Raw genomic sequence first — 21,409 nt, 5'->3', positions numbered from 1 at the left:
ACAAATCAGTAAGAAAAAGACCAACAACCTAATAGAAAAGCAAGTTAAGTACAAGAACATAGTTTGAAGAAAAGAAAAGAAAGAAATACAAATGGCCTTTAAAAGTATGAAATGTCTGACCTCACATTTTTAAAAAAGCATGCAAATTTAAAACATCAAGATATTATATTTTGCACATCAGATTTGCAAAAATCTAAAAGTGTGATATCCACTCTGTTGAAGTTCTCATAACTTGTTGGTAGGAGTATAAAATGAAACAAGCCCTAATAAGACAATGGCTAATAATATCACAAATACGTATGCATATGCATCTGGTCAAATTCGAATCCTCCCTGTAGGAAACTACCCTGCAGATACACCTAGACATGTATGAAGTAATACATGTGCAATTTTGTTTGTAATAGCAGAAGACTAAAAGAATTTAAGGGCCTGTTCATAAAAAACTGGCTTAATAAACATTGACACACCCACCCATATGATGGAATATTATACAGCTTGGAAAAATACGAGGCAGTACTGTATGTTCTGACATAGAAATCTGATTAAAGTATATCATTTAATGTAAGAACAGGTAAAGAATAGTACACATCTGTCATCTTTTTTTAAGGAGAAGAAAAAGATTTAATTTTTGAATTTGCATAAAGTGAAAAAATTCAAAAGAAACTAATGGAAATAATGACCTATAAAAAGCATAGGAGGGTGGAGTGGATGGGAACTGGCCTGAGAATAAGATTGTCAAGTATACCTTCTTATAAAACTTCCTTGGTAATTGCTATTGAGATCAAATTGCAGAACTATATAAAAATATGAAGATGGCGGCATAGGTAAACCTGGTGCTCACCGCCTCCCACAACCACATCAAATTACAACGAATGTACAGAACAACCATCATTCAGAACCACCTGAAATCTAGCTGAATGAAAGTCCTACATCTAGGGAATTAAAGAAAAAGCACATCGAGACTGGTAGGAGGGGCAGAGATGCAGTACAGAATCGCTGGACCTGCTTGTCCCATACCCATGTGTGGCGGTTTAAAAGAAAGAGGGATATCTTGGCTGTGGAGGTTTCCCTGAGGAGTGAGGAGTCCCAGCCCCACACCAGATCCCAAGGCCCAGGGTTCCAGTACTTGGATGAGAAGTCTCCACAACTTCTGGCCGTAAAAGCAAGTGGGGATTGTGGCTGAGTGACACAGAGGCTGCTGGTCCCAAGCAGTTCCTCTTAAAGGGCCCACAGGGACATACTCGGCTCACTCTCTGCGAGCTCCAGTGCTGGGGTAGCAGCTTGAGAGTAACCAGGGACATTCAGGGAGGAACTAACTTGCCTGGAATCAGGGCAAGAGCTGGAGGGGCCACTTTTTCCCAGACAGAAGTGCTGGTAGAGGCCACTGTTCCTTTGCTGAGCCCTCCCTGCCACAGAGCCGGCAGGTGGAGCACCACGTCTCCATCAACCTGGCTCACACTTTTCGCCCTGCCCTGGTGATTCCCTGAGACCCGGCCTCTCCCTATTTGCAGGCTCATCCAAGCCATTTCCAATGGCTTTTCCATACTACTAGCCTCTCTTGCCTCATACTTCGGACTTCCCTAAAATCTCTCAAACAGGCAGCAGCTGGCCTCAGCATGTCCTTTCAATAAGTGGCCGAGGTCTGGCACTACCAGCAGGCTGCTTTGGTTCATAGTTTGGCCTCTCCTGGCAACCTCCAAGCTCAACACAAGCAGAGGCCATTTGCAGATAGCTTTGCAGCTCATGCTGGGTGGCCCCGGGCAGGGCACAGGCAGTGTGGTTAACTCTGCACCTCCAGGGAGGCTCCAAACCCAGTGTACCGGTGGTCAGTTTCAACCACACCGGATTACAACTCTACCACCACCACCATGAGTAACACACTCAATGGGCAGACTCATTGAGCACCAAAGCCCCACTGAAGCAAGCCCTATTCCATAGGATCAGTTCCGTTGTCATTGCAGCCGATCCTCACAACTGATCGGCCGGGGGGGTCAATCCTTCTCAGTGACACCAACATCAACCAAGGCTCAACTACAATAGGACAGTGCACAGAGCTCACACAGGGGTGCACCTAGAGTGCCCAATTCAGGTGACTGGGGAGGCTGTGCCACTGGGCACTACAGAACACCTACTACACAAGGCCCCTCTACCACACCTGGGAGATACAGAAGACCTACCTAATACATCGAAACAAACACAGGAAAGCAGCCAAAATGTGGAGACAAAGAAACATGTCACAAATGAAGGAACAGGATAAATCTCCATAAAAAGAACTAAGTGAAATGGAAGCAAGAAAAGTACCAGAAACAGAGTTCAAAACAACAGATATAAAGATGCTCAAGGAACTTGTTGAGAACTTCATGGAAATTAGTGAGATCTTCAAGGAACTTACATCAACAACATAAAAAAGGACCAGTCAGAAATTAAGCATACACTAACTGAAATAAAGGATAATTTATAGGAATCAAAAGTAGAGGACACCAAGAATCAAGTCAAGAATTTGGAATATGAGGAAGCAAAAAACATCCAACAGAACAACAAAAAGAATCCAAAAATATGAAGATAATGTCAGGAAACTCTGGGACAACTTCAAGCCTACCAACATTCGTATCATGGGGAAGCCAGAAGGAGAAGAGAGGCAGCAAGAAATTGAAAACCTATTTGAAGAAATAATGACAGAAAACTTCCCCAACCTGGTAAAAGACATAGACATATAAGTCCAGGAAGTACAGAGAGTCCCAAACAAGAGGAACCAAAAAAGGCATATAATAATTAAAATACCAAAGGTTAAAGACAAAGAGAGAATCTTAAAAGCAGCAGGAGAAAAGCAGTTAGTTACCTATGAGGGAGCAACAGTGAACTGATTTCTCAACAGAAACTTTGCAGGCCAAAACAAGTGGCAAGAAATACTCAACGTGATGAAAAGAAAGGACCTACAACCAAGATTACCCTACCCAGAAAAGCGATCATTTAGAATTGAAGATCAGATAATGAGCTTCACAGACAAGAAAAAGCTAAAGGAATCAATTACTACCAAACCAGTATTACATGAAATGTTAAAGGAAAAAAGAAGAAAGAAGAAGGAGAAGCAGGAGAAGTAGAACAAGAATAGGAACAATAAAATGGCAATAAATACATAACTATCAACACTTGAATCTAAAAATCAAAATAAACAAACAAGCAGAACAGAAACGGAATCATAGATACAGAGAACATTTTGACGTTGCCAGATGGGAGGGGGTTGTGGAGATGGGTGAAAAAGGTGAAGGGATTTAGAAGTACAAATTAGTTATAGCCCATAGACCAGGCGTCCTCAAACGGCCCGCGGGCCACATGCGGGTGTTTTTGCCGTTTTGTTTTTTTTACTTCAAAATAAGATATATGTAGTGTGCATAGGAATTTGTTCATAGTTTTTTTTAAACTATAGTCCGGCCCTCCAACGGTCTGAGGGACAGTGAACTGGCCCCGTTTAAAAAGTTTGAGGACCCCTGCCATAGACAAAGACAACAGACAGGTGAAGGCCTGGGATGGGGTGGGGGATGGGTGGAGGAGGGTAAAGGGGGGACATCTGTAATACGCTCAACAAGAAAGTAAAATTTTAAAAAATAAGAAAAATTTTGTATGTATGGACATTTTTCCTTTGAGATTTTTTTTTTTAGCACAATTCAAAACCAAATTTTAAAAAAGTACTTAATAAATATGAGTCAAGTAGAGTGAGGCTAAAGTTATTGACCTCCAGGGGGCCAGACATCAGATGGCAAAGTCCACTTTGGAGGCCAGGGCTTTTCAGAACAACATTTACTACAGCCGGTCTCTGAAGATGAAAGAAGCCAGGCTTTAGTTTCACTGGATCATTCACTTTCTATAAATACCCTCTTCCAATTAAAGCCAATGAATTTACATTTCTTTGCAGCCCATGCTTTTAAGAGAAGCTCACATGTTTGCCATAGAATGTGTTTCACTCTGTAGCAATCTCTCCCACCTTTGTTTTTAATAAATAAACTATAAACATAAGCACCTGAATATAGACTTCAGGAATATAAAATTTCCTGGATAAAACAAGACATACCATCTGTCTTTCCCCCCACCTCTCAAACCTGGATTTTATCTAACTCAAAATGAGGAAACAACTTTAGGTGCTGCACAAAGTAGACCCATGGAGTAGACAAATAAGTCATAGTACCCACGGGGTTTTAGTACCTCTAAGTCTACCTGCAGAGATGCCGGCCTTTACAGGTCTCCTAAAATATCATTCTTTAAAATCATCGCTTGTGGTCAGACTGTTGTTAAATAAAATTTTTGAAAACTTAATATAAACTTTATATAAATGTTATATACTCAAAAAAATAAAGAGGAGTGCATTTAACTTTCTCTGGGTACATACCAAGGCCCCAATTTCTCTGATTGTCTACCAATTGTCAACAAAAGAAAGCCAGTCTGCTGACCTCTCCTGTACCGACTCCCGTTGCCAGGAACTTAAAGAAGGCTACTTACCAGCAAGCTCAGGGACATGCCGGTCGAAGTCGCGCTCCTTGGAGAGCTGATTATCATTTCTCTGGAGATGTTTCTAAGCTGTGCACGGAGAGCACTCATGACAACCAAACCAGAAAAGCCCAGTGCACAAATGAGATTTTCAGCAGCCCTGGCTGTTTCTGAAGTGCCATCTGTAATCTACTTTGGAAAAAAGAATGGGTTGGGCAATTGAAACACCTTTCATATCAATGAAAGGAATGAAACTTGAGTAAAAGCCCATCCATGGGTCACCAAGAAGTGGAGTTGAAAGACCCATGGGCAGGGTTATCAAGAATCACTGGTTTTCTAGTCCTCATTATGCCCCTAACTCACTGTGTGACCCTGGGCAAGTCACTTCCCCGCTCTGGGCCTCCATTTGCTATTCTCCAAAATGTGATGGTGGCACCTGAGGTCTCACAAAGATCTTTCCAAGCACTCATGAACGGAGCCTGGAACTTTAGGCTACTTAATTCCAGTAGCTTATTCTGTCTCTTGAAAACCCAATCTACTGGCAAGAATAAATTATGGCGATGACTGTGGGTTCTTCTATCGGTGAGTGCTTACAATGAACGAATGTGTTATAACCCAACTCATGGACAAAACGACTTCACGGCCTAATGCTTTAGATTTTCTGACTCTTGATTATATAGCAAGAGTACAAGATGACATGACCTAAAAACAAATTCTCTATTTCATCTGCTCCCCTGTTCTTCGAGGCCGGATCAGTGCAATCACTAACATTCAGAAACAGAGAATTGCCGAAGACGGCCGTGGGTCTCAGTCTGCTGCACTGCAGAACTGGCTCCGAGCTCTGCTCTAGTTTAGGGCCCAAGCAGAGAAAGCCGTGGTGTGGGTTTATGATAATGTTCCTGTGCTGAGGGCTGCCTATCGGATATCAAGAAAAATGGTAAAACTTGTGTGTGTGCGCCCGTTCCTCTCTGTCTTGCGTGCACACACAACGAATGATGCAGTATTGCGTAGCTCATTTGTCCTTTGGGCAAGAAACCTCAGGAGAGACATGCTCTTCCCCCCCGTCTGTCAAAAGCTGCAGAACACCAGGCCCTGGCGGGTCCTAGCCCCTTCAAAATGTCATTAAACAGGATAACCAAGTTCTTCGCTCCTCTGTGCTCTGAGGACCTATCTATTTTCCTGACATGAAGACACAAGCTAATCCGTTAATCTAACTTATTATACTGCAGCCTGATATTACCCAAGAAAGATGATTTAAAAAACTATCATCTTCTGGGTCCAAGGTGGCTGTATTTCTTTATAAAGATGCAGTATAACAGCGACATTTTATGAAACTGCTTTTGTTACTGAGATTTATTTTTTTACTTTTCACTTCCTAGGTTCCCTCTAAATGTATGAGTTGTCTATCCTGTCAAAAATAATACAGAGGATGGATTACAAATCTCACTTTTCATATCCTAGTCCAGGAACAGATATTTACATCAGGGGTCAGCAATGCTTCCAGCCAGGAGTGCCGCTGTGGCCGTTACACAGCACCTGTATATGAAGTAGGGCCTCCTAATGCCTCCAAGCGTAAAGCCCCTAACCTTGTGGTGAAATAATTATACGTAATAGGTATTAAGTCTCTGCTGAAAGTCGAATTGCTGTGCTAAGCAATATCATTTCATCTTCCCTCAACTTCGATGTCACAGATGGGGAAATTTGATGTCAGCTAGAAAGTGGGAAAGTGGAGACTTGAAAATGATCCTTCTAATACCAATTTACCTCCAAGAGTGATGAAAAAAATTCCTTGGCTCTAACAAGGTACTGATTACAAGACATAATAGCAATGATGTGCCACCATTTTATAAACAAATGTAGAGGCAGATCAATGGTAAGATGCATATGAACGTATGAAAAAAAGCATGCCTTAGAATATGAAGAAATACACTCATTCTTACACAAAAGGAACAATTCATCATGACCTGCTCCCCGCTTCCCACCCGGACTGAGGAGGAACTGGAGGCCCAGTTGTAGAGGGGCCAAGGCAGTTCAGTTCAAAAGATGGCACTGAGCACCTGCCAGGTGACAGGAACGGTGCTGGGCCTGGTCCTCAGCATGACCCCCACCCCGGGGGAACTCAGCATCAGAGCAGAAGCCCGGAGGCCCTAATGCCAGAGGCCCACGCCTCATCCTCCCACCCTGTCCATGACTCAGGGGGGACTTCCCAAGACCTTCAGACTGACTTGCAACATGTCTCAACACTTAGTAATAAAGCCTTGAATTGAATGGCTGAGAAAATGTGTTTTCTCTGTTCTTTTTATTGTTTTTTGATTTTGACATAACATTTCATTTCCAAGGACAATGCATTTGGATGAGATGTGAACACTTGTGCAGAACGGTAAGGACAGCATTCACCCTGCTTCGCTGGGTTTTCTCCCAGGTATACTAGGTGTACCAGTTAATAACGGCGGATTTTGTAATCAAAGAAAACAAAACACGATAATTTCAAGAGAAACATCAAAATTGCTTTATTCAAAGTAATGTCCTTCGCTAGCTACACATTTTCCCCATCTTTCAGGTAATTTGTGGATACCGTCCCAATAGAACTTTTCTTGTTTTGAGGCAAACCATTCAAAGACCCAATTTTCCACTTCTTCGTATGTTTTGAAGTGCTGCTCAGTAAGTGCGTGTGCCATCCATCGGAACAAGTGGTAATCTGAAGGAGCAAGGTCTGTGAATACAGCGGATGGGTTAATACTTCCCAGGCAAGATCTTAACTGGTTTTGAAGTGTGTGATGGTGTGTCATCATTAAGCAAAATTACTTTGCCGTGTCTTCTGGCACATACTGGTCGTTTCACGATCAAAGCGTGGTTCCAATTGATTATTTGTTGTCGGTAGTGATCAGTATTAACGGTTTCACCTGGTTTTAGAAGCTCATAAAACACCACACCTTCCTGATCCCACCAAACGCAGAGCATTGTTTTCTTTCTGAAGCAATTTGGCCTTGCAGTTGATGTTGATGGTTGACCTGGATCAACCCATGATTTTGTGCATTTGGGATTTTCAAAATAAATCCACTTTTCATCGCCAGTCACAATTCGATGCAAAAAAGACTTTCTTTCGTGCTGTTGAAGCAACATTTTACTGATGACTTTTCGGTTTTCCATTTGTCTTTCGTTCAGTTGATGTGGCCCACATTTTCTTTTAAAATCTTTCCCATTGCTTGTAAATGATCAGAAATTGTTTGCTGAGCAACGTTTAATCTTTCTGTAAGTTGTTTTTGAGTTTGACACGCATCTTCATCCAGTAATGCTTGTAATTGTTGGTCTTCAAACTGTTCCGGTTGACCTGGACGTTCTTTGTCTTTCACATCGAAATCAGCACTTTTAAAGCGTTTAAACCAGCGTTCACAAGTATCTTGAGATGGAGCATGTTCACCATAAGCTTCCCAAAGTATACGATAACTTTCAGCAGCATTTTTCTTCAAAATTAAGTAGTGAATTAAAACTTCCTGCAAATGCTCTTTTTTTATGGCATGAAATTCGACATTTTTAAGTGTAAAAGTATCTATGATGTTAACACCTTCAACAAATTTGCATTATGAAGTTTTGAAGCTTGCTGACAATACAACAAAATAGCATACATATCAAATCGCAAATATATCAACATATGTGTAACTCCATCTATCGAAAAAATCTGCATTATTAACTGGTACACCTAGTAGCTATGATAGGGAACTCACAGACCCACAACTTGACTTGAGGTGGAAACTATTATTTTTTGAGAGTCCGCTAGGGATCGTACTAGATACTAGATGCTTTGAGAAGGAATGAATTCAGAAACAGACAAACTTTTAATTTGTAAAAAGTATTGACTAAATTGCTCTACTGAAAAATGGACATCTCCAGGATTTAAATAAAGTTTATTTCACGAACACTAAATTTGTTATGACTTACAAGTAGCTAGTAAATAAATCTCCTTATCTAAAAGCAATGCATCCAATCATAAATATATGGTGTGTACCTACCGTGTACAAGACACTACAGGGACATGAATACTTAACTTATATCTCTGAAAATCTTACAATCTAGCTGCAAAGAGCATTCTATGACTTTAAAAATGGACCAATAATAAAATACCTGACAGAAAATTAAAGTAAAATAAATAAAAATAGGACAATTAATTTCAATTTGATGGAAGATATGCAGTATAAGTAAACACAATTAACTGTCAAATAATTTTCATAGGCAATAAAGCTATTGGAATCCACACAGGCCACGACAGAATATGAAGCATGGCAGTTTTCAAAAAAATGTTATTTATAACTCCACATGTTATAAACCCACACGGGATATTAGATTAAGAAAGTGTGTATTTTTTAAAAAGTGATGGTATGGGGAAATTATGAGTTGGTATGCTGGATAGGTATGTACACACCCAACACAATAACTCCATTAAGAGAAAAAGAATGAGGATCTGTGAAGGCACATTTATGGGGAGAATCACAGAAATGAAAGCAGACACCTCTGCCCTAACCCATGGCCCCCTATTAGGCAGCAGTGCCCCCCCACATTGGCCACTGAGCCACTGTACCCAAAGGGGACTTCGTGGGTAGGCCCAGCTTTCCTCATTGACAGACATGTTCATTTCCTTATCGGCCAAAAGAAGATAATGGTACTCATGAACCACCTACTTCACACAACTATTAAAAGCTTTAAAAAAATGGATTTGAGCTTTTTATAAAAATGATTATTCAAGAAACCTAGATGTTCACTAAAGGTTTTGTCTGCATTAGTCAATGAAAAGAATCATCTCCAGATATAAACATACACACACACAATTAAAGGTGTGAAAGCAATTCAAATAATACTAAATTTTGCTTAACTTTATGTTAATATATATATATATACTTTATGTTAATATATATATATATATATATATATATATATATATATACACACACATATATATATAGCTAATATGCTAAGTGTCCGTCCGACCAGTCGCTATGACGTGCACTAACCACCAGGGGGGCAGACCCTCAACTCAGGAGCTGCCGTGACATACACTGGCCATTTACAGAGAAAAGGCAACGCGGACCTGGCACCCACAAAGCAACACTTGGCTTCCCCCAAGTGGGACACAGGCCCTGCCACCACCCCGGGGCGACAGTCCCCCAAATCACGGCCAATGCTGCCGAGATCCCATGGCGCAAAATGTGGCCCACAGCCCAGGCCAGCCTGGAAATGGTTGCTGTGGGTGCCAGGTAATGATGTCATGTAGCAACACCTGGCTCCCTCTCTCTAGTGAAGACTAGCCTCCTTGCAGTTTCTTCAGCCCAGGAACACGACTTGCTTTAAAGCCAGGTGCAAACATTTCAAACTTTACCAAAAGTCTTTAAAGCGTTTTCCCGTGCCTTATCTCATTTGATCCTCACAGAAGTCCTAGAGTAAGTACATAGGAGACTTGGTGGAATTCTATTTTCTTTTCATTAGCCGGAAAACGGAGAGTTAGAAAGCTTAGAAACTTGACCTGACTGAAAAGAAGTATGAAATGGTGGACCTTGAAAATGACTTCAGGTTTTCTCACTGTGCAGAATATAGTCAAAAACTGCTGCAGTTAAATATTTTACCCTTTGTTCTCCCTGCATGATCTACAATAATAATCTGCTTCATGTTGATATTTACTGCTGTGTTGCTGACAATTACCTGAAAGACAAGTTGGGGTGTTTCACTGGGCTGGAAAAAGTTTAGCTACATCAGAAAGCAGGTCTAATTAAACAAGTTTATTCTATATCTATAAAAGGCTAAGTTGACTTGCGCATGCGCGATACATAGAAAGCTTTCACTGGCACTAATCGCACGCATGTATTTCGATCTGTCATTGTCATCGTGAATTTGGTTGACACTTCTATTATAGAGAAAGGGCGAACAGCAATATTAAAATATTTCTTCTAATTAATTTCCTTTCAATGTGCACAAATTTGTGCACCAGTCTACTAGTATAATGATAAAAAGGGTATTAAAAAGTTGAATGTACAGAATTTACATTTTCTTAAAAAGTTGAATGTTATAGAAACTCAAATAATTCTAAACTCTGCTTAAAAAAAAACACGTAAGTTACCAAGATAATTGGTAAAACAATATCTGACATGTGAGGAGCCCTTCCCTTGGGTAGGCAACACAGATTAATTTTTCATTTAGATGAACCTGCAGCTATTAAGAAGATGGTTACCAGGAGAATGAAAAGCCTCCAAGGCAGACTTGCTGGAGGAGGCAGGGTGAACACACATCCCCACGCTGGCTCCCTTTACAGCATGTAACACAAAGTTGCCCAGCGCTGGACACCGTGGCCACAGGAAGCCTTCCTGTACACCTCATAAAGAGGCTGGCACAGCCAACCAGCAGCAACTAAAGAAAAAGGCTCCTTCCCCAACCAAAGTGAACTCACCAAGCAGCAAAAACAGTCACTCACGGAAGACCCAGTGATGAATGACACCATGGTGAGCAAATTAAGAGTTAGGTGACATTCGGAGGAGTCAAAACAAGGGTTTCTGCCTTATACACGGCTGGTTCGGGAATGTAAAATGGTGCAGCTGCTGTGGAAATGTCTGGCACTTCCTCAAAAAGTTAAACACACATTAAAAAAAAAGTTAAACATGGAATTACCCTATGATCCAGCAATTCACTTCTGGGTATATACCCAAAGGAATTGAAAGCAGGAACTCAAACAATACCTCTACACCAATGTTCAGAGCAGCATTATTCACAATTGTCCAAAGGTGGAAACAACCCGAGTCCATCAACAGATAAATGGATCAATAACCTGGGGTATATATACAAAGGAATGAAGTTTTGATATATGCTACAACATTGATGGACCACACAGATATGCTAAGTGAAAAGGGGGCAGATTCCCCTTATATGAGGCAACTAGAATCAACAAATTCATAGAGACAGTAAGTAAAATAGTGATTACTAGTGACTGGGGGAGGAGAGGCATAGAGAGTTTCTGATAGGGATGGATTGTGACAAAATAAATAGTGATGATGGTTGCACAACATTATAAATGTACTTAATGCCTCTGATTACCTACCTAAAAATGCTAAATTTTGTTACATATATTTCCTCACAATAAAACAAACAAAATAAGGATTCCCAAAGGATGCCCTCACACTGGATTGCAGGGTCTTCCCATTCCTACCTCTAACCCCTTTCTCTCTCCTTGACCATCTGTATATTTCCCCCTTTAAGATGTCCACTGAAATTACTCCTGGCTGAAGTAGGTTCAAGTAAATATGGGAACCAGAGTTAAAGCAAGGTTTATGAACCTTACTCTTTATTGTTCTACTGTTAGCTCCCCATCCAAAGGAAAATAATTCTTAATGAGTATTCACAGAGACAGTAACTACCAACATTTAAGAACATTATGGAAAGAAAACTTCAGTTTCTCCAGTGGGTTCCAGAGAGCAAACCAAATCCCAAGGAAAATGGACTTTTTCTACTGACTTCCTATCAAGAAACCCCAGAGAGAAAAAGAGACAGCACATGATCATATCAATAGATGCAGAAAAAGCATGTGACAAAATCCAACACCCATTTCTGGTAAAAACTCTCAGCAAAGTGGGAATAGAGAGATCATACCTCAACATAATAAAGGACACCACATACGACAAACCTATAGCCAACATCATACTCAATGGCAAAAACTAAAATCATTTCCCCGAAGAACAAGATAGAGATATCCACTGTCACCACTCTTATTCAACACTAGGGGCCCAGTGTACGAATTTGTGCCCCTTGAAAGGAATTGTGGGCTGCGAGGCTGCGGTGGGCACAGGGGCAGTTCTCGGCCCATTCTCTGTACTCCTGCCCAGCCCTCCCCCCACCGTCCCCCCCTCCCGGCCCCTGTCTGCCGGCAGCCCCACTCCTGCCGCCGCCTCTCCCACGCACTGATGGCGCCAGCCCCACTCACACCCGCTGATGGTGTGGAGCGATTGGGGCTGGTGCCAGCAGTGGGTGCAAGCGGGGCCAGCGTCGTCAGCGGGTGCGAGCGCCAGGAGGGACCACGGCCCCTCAGGAATGGTGGGGGGGTGGAGAAGCCCTGAGGGGCGATTGGGGCTGGCAGCCAGCACTCACACCCGCTGACGGCACCAAGCGATCGGGGACGGCGCTGGCAGCAGGTGCGAGTGCCTGGTGGGACCACGGCATGCGGGAGCAAAGAATTTTCAGTAATCACCAGAGGCGCGCCCTGATGACATCAACCAGTGCCCCAATGACAGCAACCAGCGCCCTGCCTTGGTCTGGTGCCCCCACACACCTGTCCACCATCCCGCCGCAGCCGATGCCCGCCATGTTCTGCGCGCACCCCCTGGTGGTCAGCGCACGTCATAGCGACTGGTTGTTCTGCCGTTCGGTCTATTTGCATATATATAGACTAGAGGCCCGGTGCACGAAATTTGTGCATGGGGGGGTGTTCCTCTCAGGCCAGCCTGCACCCTCTCACAATCCGGGACCACTCACTGGCTCCTAACTGCTCACCTGCCTACTGGCCTGATCGCCCCCAACTGCCCCCCCGCCGGCCTGGTCGCCCCTTACTGCCCCCCTGCCCCGCTAGCCTAGTTGCCCCCAACTGACCCCCCCCCGCCAGCCTGGTCACCCCTCACTGCCCCCCTCCACCGGCCTAGTCGCTCCTCACTGCCTCCCCTCCCCGGCGGCCTGGTCACCTCCAGCTGCCCCCCCCCCCCCCACCTGCCGGCCTGGTTGCCCCATGCAGCCTGCTGCTCGGTAGTTTGGTTGCCCCTTACTAACCCCCCTGCCAGCCTGGTCACCCCACACAGCCTGCTGCTCGGTCATTTGGTCACCTCTCACTAACACCCCTGCCGGCCTGGTCGCCCTACGCAGCCTATTTGGTTGCCCGTTCGGTTGCGATGGTTGCTTAGGCTTTTATATATATAGATAGTACTGGAAGTGCTAGCCACAGTGATAAGACAAGAATATAAAAGACATCCAAATTGGAAAAGAAGGAAGTAAAATTCTCATTATTCGCAAATGACATGATATGTAAGCAGAAAACCCTAAAGACTCTATAGAAAAACTATTAGATTTAATAAATGAATTTGGCAATGTAGTAGGATACAAAATTAACACCCAGGAATCGATGGCATTTTTACACACCAATAATGAATTCTCAGAAAGAGAAACTAAACAAACAATCCCATTTACCATTGCAACAACAAAAAAATTAAGATGCTTAGGAATAAACTTAACCAAGAAGGTAAAAGACTTGTACATGGAAAACTACAGGACACTGAAAAAAGAGATGGAGGAAGATATAAACAAGTGAAAGAATATACCGTGTTCATGGATTGGTAGAATCAACATCATTAAAATGTCCATACTACCCAAAGCAATCTATAGGTTCAGTGTAATTCCCATCAAAATACCAACAGCATATTTCACAGATCTAGAACAAATACTCCAAAAATTTATATGGAACCAAAAACGCCCCCAAATAGCCACAGCAATCTTGAAAAAGAAGAACAAAGTTGGAGGGATCACAACAAGTTATAATATAAAGTCACTGTAATTAAAATAGCCTGGTACTGGCATAAGAATAGACATATAGATAAATGGAACAGAGAACCCATAAACTGACCCAAGCCATTAAGCTCAATTAATATTTGACAAAGGAGGCAAGAACATACAATGGATTCAAGACAGTCTCTTCAATAAATGGTGTTGGGAAAATTGTACAGACACATGCAAAAAAAATTGAAACGAAACTAAAAAAGTACACCACACACAAGAATAAACTCAAAATGGAAAAATACTTAAATGTAAGACGTGAAACCATAAAAATCCTACAAGAAACTATAAGCAGCAAAATCTCAGACATATTTCGTAGCAATATGTTTATGGATATATTTCCTAGGACAAAAGATACTAAACACAAAATAAACAAATGGGACTATCTATAATAATAAAAGCATAATATGCTAATTAGACTGGACGTCTTTCCGGATGAAGCCAGGGCTGTGAGGGAAACCCGGGTCCTGGGTGCCAGAGGGAAGCAGGTGCCGGCAGCCAGGGGAAGGAAGGCCTACTCTTGCACGAATATTGTGCGTCGGGCCTCTAGTATCAAAATAAAAAGCTTCTGTACAGCAAAAGAAACCATTAACAAAAGGAAAAGGGAGCCCACTGTGTGGGAGAACGTATTTGGTAATGATACATCTGATAAAGGGTTAATATCTGAAATATATAAGGAACTCATACAACTTAACAAAAGGAAGACAAACAAATCCAATTAAAAAATGGACAAAGGACCTAAATAGACACTTCTCCAAAGGGAACACACATATAAAAAAAAGAGACATATGAAAATATTGCTCAAAGTCACTGATCATCAGAGAGATGCAAATTAAAACGACAATGAGCCCTGACCGGTTTGGCTCAGCGGATAGAGCGTCGGCCTGCAGACTGAAAGGTCCCCGGTTCGATTCCAGTCAAGGGCATGTACCTTGGTTGCAGGCACATCCCCAGTAGGGGGTGTGCGGGAGGCAGCTGATGGATGTTTCTTTCTCATCGATGTTTCTAACTCTCTATCTCTTTCCCTTCCTCTCTGTAAAAAATCAATAAAACATATTTTTAAAAACAATTAAAAAAAAAAAACGACAATGAGATATCACCACACACATGTCAGAATGGCTACCATCAACAAATCAACAAATGACAAGTGCTGGCGAGGATGTGGAGAAAAGGGAACCCTAGTAGACTGCTGGTGGGAATACAGACTGATGCAGCCATTAGGGAAAGAGTATGTAGTTTCCTCAAAAAATTAAATATGGAACTGCCATTTGAACCAGTGATCCCGCTTCTAGGAATACACACTCCCGAAGCACCAATCAGAAAGAATGTATGGATGTACTCCTATGTTCATAGCAGCACAATTTACAATAGCTAGTATCTGGAAATAGCCCAAGTGCCCATCAGTAGATGAACGGGGGAAAAAGCTGTAGTACATATGCACCAAGGAATACTATGTAGCAGTAAAAAAGAAGGATCTCTTACCCTTTGAGACAGCATGAAGGGACCTGGAGAGCAATATGCTTAAGTGAAATAAGCCAGTCAGAGAAAGACAAGTATCACATGTTCTCACTCATATGTGGAATCTAGTGAACAAAATAAAGTGATGAACAAAACAGATCCAGAGACAGAGAAGCATGGAACAGACTGTCCAATATGAGAGGGAAAGAGGTGGTGGGTGGGAAGAGAACTTGTATGCATATATGCATAACCCATGGACACAGACAATAGGGTGGTGAAGGCCTGAGGTGGGGGGCAAGGGAGAGCTAGAAGGAGTCAATGGGGGGAAAAGGAGGACTTATGTAATGCTATTAACAATAAAGATTATAAATGAATGAATGAATGAATGAATGAATAAATAAATAAGAAAAAAGGAAATAAATGAAACACAGACCAGGAGAGGAACCAAGATAGCGGAAAAGTTAAACAACTAAACTGCCGCCTCGCACAACCATTTCAAAAATACAACTAAAAGACAAAATGTCTACCACCCAGAACCACGGGAAAGCTGGCTGAGTGGAAGATTTACAACTAAGGAGAGAAAGGAGGACAAATGCTGAAAAGCTGAGGTATGGAGGTGCGCGAAGCGGGCTGGTGGCGAGCGACTGGACGCGCGGCTTTTCTTCAACCTGAAGGGAGACAAGCTCCAGATCATTCTGAAATCCAGTTTCTGGGGACACACGGGGGACCCAGACGCCTACGGGGAGAAGCTGGACTCTCTGCCATTGGGGTGGAAAGTGAGAGTGACTTTTTGCAGAGGTGCGCCCAGAAATCAGTGTTTACAGCGCTGGAGCACAGGACGCAGGGACTTGGAAAAGCAGAAAGGCAGAGACGGCTAACGGCAGCCATTGCCGTTTGCCACGCCCTAGCTTAGTGAGGCCCAGAGACCCCGACCCGCCCTGCACTTCTACAAACCCGCCCAGGCTCCACACAGCGGCTTTTGCATATAAATGGCCTGTTCTGTGGCAGCTTAACCAAATTAACTGCAGCTCCTGCTGGGGGGCCTCAGACAGTAGCTGACCTGCACCCCACCCCATTGGAGATCCAGAAACTAGAGTATCTAGTGGTCGGTGTGAGATGACACCAGATTTCAACCACTCTCATAAGGGACACATTCAAGAGGCAGACTCAGTGAGCACCAAAGCCCTACTGGAACAAGTCCTGCCCCATAAACGTGTCTCCTGCACAGCAATTCTCCCATTATAGACACAGCGGGTCTTCACAGCCAATTGGCCTGGAGGTCAATTCCTCCCAGTGACACCAACAACAATCAAGACTTAACTACAACAAGGCTATACACACAGTACACAAAGGGGTGCACCAAGAGTGTCCACCTCAGGTAACTGGGAGGCTGACCCATTGAACCAATAGAACACCTAGTACACAAAGCTACCCTACCAACTCAGGGAAGCAGCAAAAATGAGGAGGCAAGTAAACAGATCCCAAACAAAAGAAATGGAGGAAAACAAATGCATGGACATAGAGTTCAAAACCACGGTTATAACATTTTTCAAGAATTTCATGGAAAAGGCCAATAAATTTAATGAGACCCTCGAGGATATGAAAAAGGACCAACTAGAAATTAAACATACACTGACTGAAATAAAAATTATACAGAGACCCAACAGCAGACTAGAGGAACGAAAGAATCAAGTCAAAGATTTGGAATACAAAGAGGCAAAGGACACTCCTCCAGAGAAGCAAGAAGAGAGGAGAATTCAGAAAGTTGAAGATAGTGTAAGAAGCCTCTGGGACAACTTCAAGAGTACCAACATCAGAATTATGGGGGTGCCAGAAGAAGAGAGAGAGCAAGACGCTGAAAACCTATTTGAAGAAATAATGACCGAAAACTTCCCCCACCTGATGAAAGAAACAGACTTACAAGTCCAGGAAGCACACAGAACCCCAAACAAAAGGAATCCAAAGAGGACCACACCAAGACACATCATAATTAACCCTTTGCATTCGCTTGCTTTTTTCTCGATTCCTTTATTCTACTCTGGATTTAATTTTTAAATACCCCAGATTTTACAAAGTGCGGCAGTAGAATAAAAAACTGGAGTTTCTTTTCATAGAAACTTATTTATTTGGATTTTTTTATATTTCAAATTATTGATACATTCAAAGAGTATAAAAAGAGCTGCTACCGATGCTAACCGTGTCGAGTCACACTCGACATCCGAGTGCAAAAGGTTAAAATGCCAAGGGCAAAAGACAAAGAGAGAATCTTACAAGCAGCAAGAGAAAAACAGTTACTTACCTACAAGGGAGCACCCATACGATTGTCACCTGATTTCTCAACAGAAACTATGCAGGCCAGACGAGAGTGGCAAGAAATATTCAAAGTTATGAATAGCAAGAACCTACAACCAAGACTACTCTACCCAGCAGTTATTATTCAGAATTGAAGGGCAGATAAAGAGCTTCACAGATAAGAAAAAGCTAAAGGAGTTCATCACCACCAAACCAGTATTATATGAAATGCTGAAAGGTATTCTTTAAAAAGAGGAAAAAGAAGAAAAAAGTAAAGATAAAAATTATGAACAAAAAATACGTATCTATCAACAAGTGAATCTAAAAGTCAAGTGAATTAAAAATCTGAGGAGCAGAATAAACCGGTGAATATAATAGAATCAGAGGCATAGAATGGGAGTGGATTGATAATTCTCAGGGGGAAAGGGGTGTCTGTGTCGGGGGTATGGGAAGAGACTGGACAAAAATCATACACCTATGTATAAGGACAGCGGGGGGGTGGGGTGGGGAGTAAGGGCAGAGGGGGGGTGGGAATCGGGTGGTGGGGAGATATGGTGGGAAAAAAGGAGAAACAATTGTAATCTGAACAATAAAGATTTATTAAATTAAAATTAAAAAAAGAAAAAAGGACCAAGGTTCCATGTGCACATGGGTGAATCATTTGCAGCCAAAATTTCCTCTCTCTTCTTTGGGCTGATGGATACAATTCTCCAATTATAATTGCCTGGATACGAAGCAGGCTGGGGCTCAGGTAAAAATCCACAGTAGCTTGCCTGGCAGGTGTTGCTCAGTGGTTGAGCGTCAGCCTATGAACCTGGAGGTCACTGTTTGATTCTGGTCAGGGCACATGCCAGTAGGGGCCGTGCAAGAGGCATCTGATCAATGATTCTATCATTGACATTTCTATCTCTGTCCTTCCTTTCTCTTTGAAATCAATAAAAAAGTATTTTTTTTTAAATCCACAGCACTTATTTGTTTTCAATGAGTTAAGTTTGGAAAATGTTCAATGTAAGATACTGTGAACACTACTAATATAAGTTATAATTTTCCTGGACTACCAAGTTAAATTACTATGATTTCTTTGGTAGTAATGTGCCTGTCCCAAAATATGCATTAGCTAGGTATTCAGTGGCATGAGGAATACAATAAAATCAACTCCCTCAAGCAAATGATGAGTTCTAAATATGTGATGAAGCTCATAGTTCAGTAGCACGAGTAAATCCTGATACATAGTAATGGGAGTTCGAGAAACTGTGACGGGCCAGATAGCATGTAACGTGTTGATAAGGAGAATTCATGACTGGCAATGAAGAAGCACTGGCTGGGCTGATGTGCTACTGCTTTCTCCACTAGAGAGAAACAGAACACAAATATACAGAGAAAAGTATCAAGATTGGTCATAAATTTAAGTATTTTATTTATATTGTATATGCTTAAGTAAGATGACATTTGTGAGGTAGTGAAATGTGAATTCACCTTTCTTTCTTTCTTTCTTTTTTTTTTTTAAAGAAAAAACAGGAGGAGCACTAGCCGGAGTGGGTCAGTTGGTTGAGAGTTGCCCTATGCACCAAAGGTCACCCACCTGTCTGATCCCACCAGGGCTCGATCCCCAGTAGGGAGCATGCTGGAGGCAGTCTATAGATGTTTCTCCTACATCAATGTTTTTCCCTCTCTCTAAAAAAATCAATAGAAACATTTTTTAAAAAATGAAAAAATAGGACGGAAAAATAAGATGGTTGCTAGAGGGACATGTCTCTGCAGTTGCGAGTATATGGAAAACCTGCAATATTAAAATTGGAGAAATGGGCAAATAAATTAAGTAGAATAAAGTCATAAACAAAAAGAAACATCAGAGTATGCTTCCTCCTCCTCCCCAAAGGGCAGTTTGCTTCATCAACCAGGCTAAAGGGTGGTCTCTACATTCTAGCACTGGGTTTAGAATTTGAGCAATTCTGCATTCTGCTTCATACCGACAAAGTAGTTCTTTGCTGCTACTTATTTATAATTTAATTCCCTCGATAGTTCTAAAAACAAGGGATGAAATATTTTCAAACAAAATCATTATTTATACAGCTGGCATTTCCATTTAGTTAGGAAAATTAGTAGAGAAATGTTTGGTCAGAATTTAAGGTAAGTTTCTGAATGTTTCACAAAACCTCATACTATCAACTCCCAAATTTCTTTTACTATGTTTAAGTCTTCGCCAAAGTCAACAAGGGAAGCCCCCAAATCAACTAATTAGTGGGTTCTGAACTAGGCACTCCTTTGGCAAGAGGTGGAGGACCTTTGAATCAGCAGCAAAAATAGTTCAATTAAAATATTCTAATATGCAGTTCATTTTTGTTTGAAAATGGAAACGAGCAACTGGCTTGCATGAGTAAACAGAAGATAGTTATTCAGGCTGGGGTCTACAGAGCAAGAGCAAAGGAGACAGATGGCAATTATCTGGCTAACTTAACCGGATAATTCATGCCTAAGTATCCACTCTGGTGCCCAAATTGGCTATATTCATAGAAGAACTAAAGGATGTAATTACCAAATCTCCTTCCAATCTGTGCTGCCAAGGCCGTGTGCCTAGGTGGGCTGTTTTGAGGTGTTCGATCCTCTACTTGCCCAGTGAAGAGTATGCTAAGACTTTCACAACATAAATGTGGATATTTGCTTAAGTGTCCTATGGCCCTAAAGGATGCAATTATCATATTCTGAATAAAGTATCAAAAATTTCATGCTATCATTCCTAGCACAAAGACATTCTAAAGGGAAAAAATACTCAGTGTAAAACCAGAAAATTTTAAAGAATATGCAAATTGGAGAAACCAAAATTTCAATGTCTTTTTAGCCTATCACCAAAGATGTGAGATCAACACCCTTATGTTTATTCAGCACTTTATACTTTTACAAAATCCTTCACAATTGTGTAAGATAAGTTGAGTGAGATTATTCTTCCCATGTTGTGGATTAACAAAACAGGGCCCTCGGATTTGCTGAAGCCAAGCTAATGTCAAAGCTGAAACCTGAACCCAAGCCTTCTGGATCCAAGTCGAGTGCCCTTTCCATCGCACCATGCTAAAAACTAAGGTTAACTAAAAGCTAAAAGAAAAGATCACATTTCCCAGTCAAATTCTGTGGTATTCACCATCACAAACAGTCTTAGTGTCAACACATGACATTAAATAAATCTGATAACCAAGCTTGGCCTGAGAGTAGACTGCACGGGAAGGTGGTGCTGAGGAAAAGGCTGCTTTCCCCCGGCTCTGTGTGAGCTTGGGCAAGGGTTTCTCGTAGACTTGATTTCCTAATCAGTAAAGTGAAAGGGCTAACTAGAGAACCTCTAAAGTCCCTTCAACACCAAGCTGATTAGGAAACTAAGTGGCTTCAGTTTTTTCTGTTCACGCCTACTCAGAATTCAAAGGGTCAACTTGCTTCTTCCTCAAGTCTCTCCACTCTCCCCAACTAAATGAAGACAGGGTTCTAATATGCATTTTACCAATGTCTGCCCAGCTTAAGTAAAACAATATAGAAACACTTTAGAACAAACATGTTTAGAATTATTTACTGTTTTCTGTAGGTTACAACACCGCTTAGTTCCATTTTCAAATGTGGTTTG

At 41.8% G+C, this 21,409-nt stretch overlaps 1 protein-coding gene across 5 annotated transcripts in view; it reads right to left on the bottom strand.

The window, feature by feature from the left end:
• The window catches only part of E2F3 (E2F transcription factor 3), a 90,534-nt gene that overhangs the window by 34,159 nt on the left and 34,966 nt on the right, over positions 1–21,409 (bottom strand). For 2 of the 5 annotated variants that reach the window (XM_079778068.1, XM_079778067.1), the window contains exon 2: positions 14,984–15,085. The exons of the other annotated variants lie outside the window; for them this stretch is intronic. In XM_079778068.1, the coding sequence (XP_079634194.1) occupies positions 14,984–15,085 (102 nt within the window). The remainder of the gene's footprint in view (positions 1–14,983; positions 15,086–21,409) is intronic. 5 annotated transcript variants of the gene reach the window in all.

This window comes from Cnephaeus nilssonii (assembly GCF_951640355.1).
Source record: "Cnephaeus nilssonii genome assembly, chromosome: 7".
In the NCBI taxonomy this organism is placed as follows: Eukaryota; Metazoa; Chordata; class Mammalia; order Chiroptera; family Vespertilionidae; genus Cnephaeus; species Cnephaeus nilssonii.
Note: the sequence above shows the minus strand (reverse complement) of the source record. Positions and strands in the feature narration are given on the sequence as shown.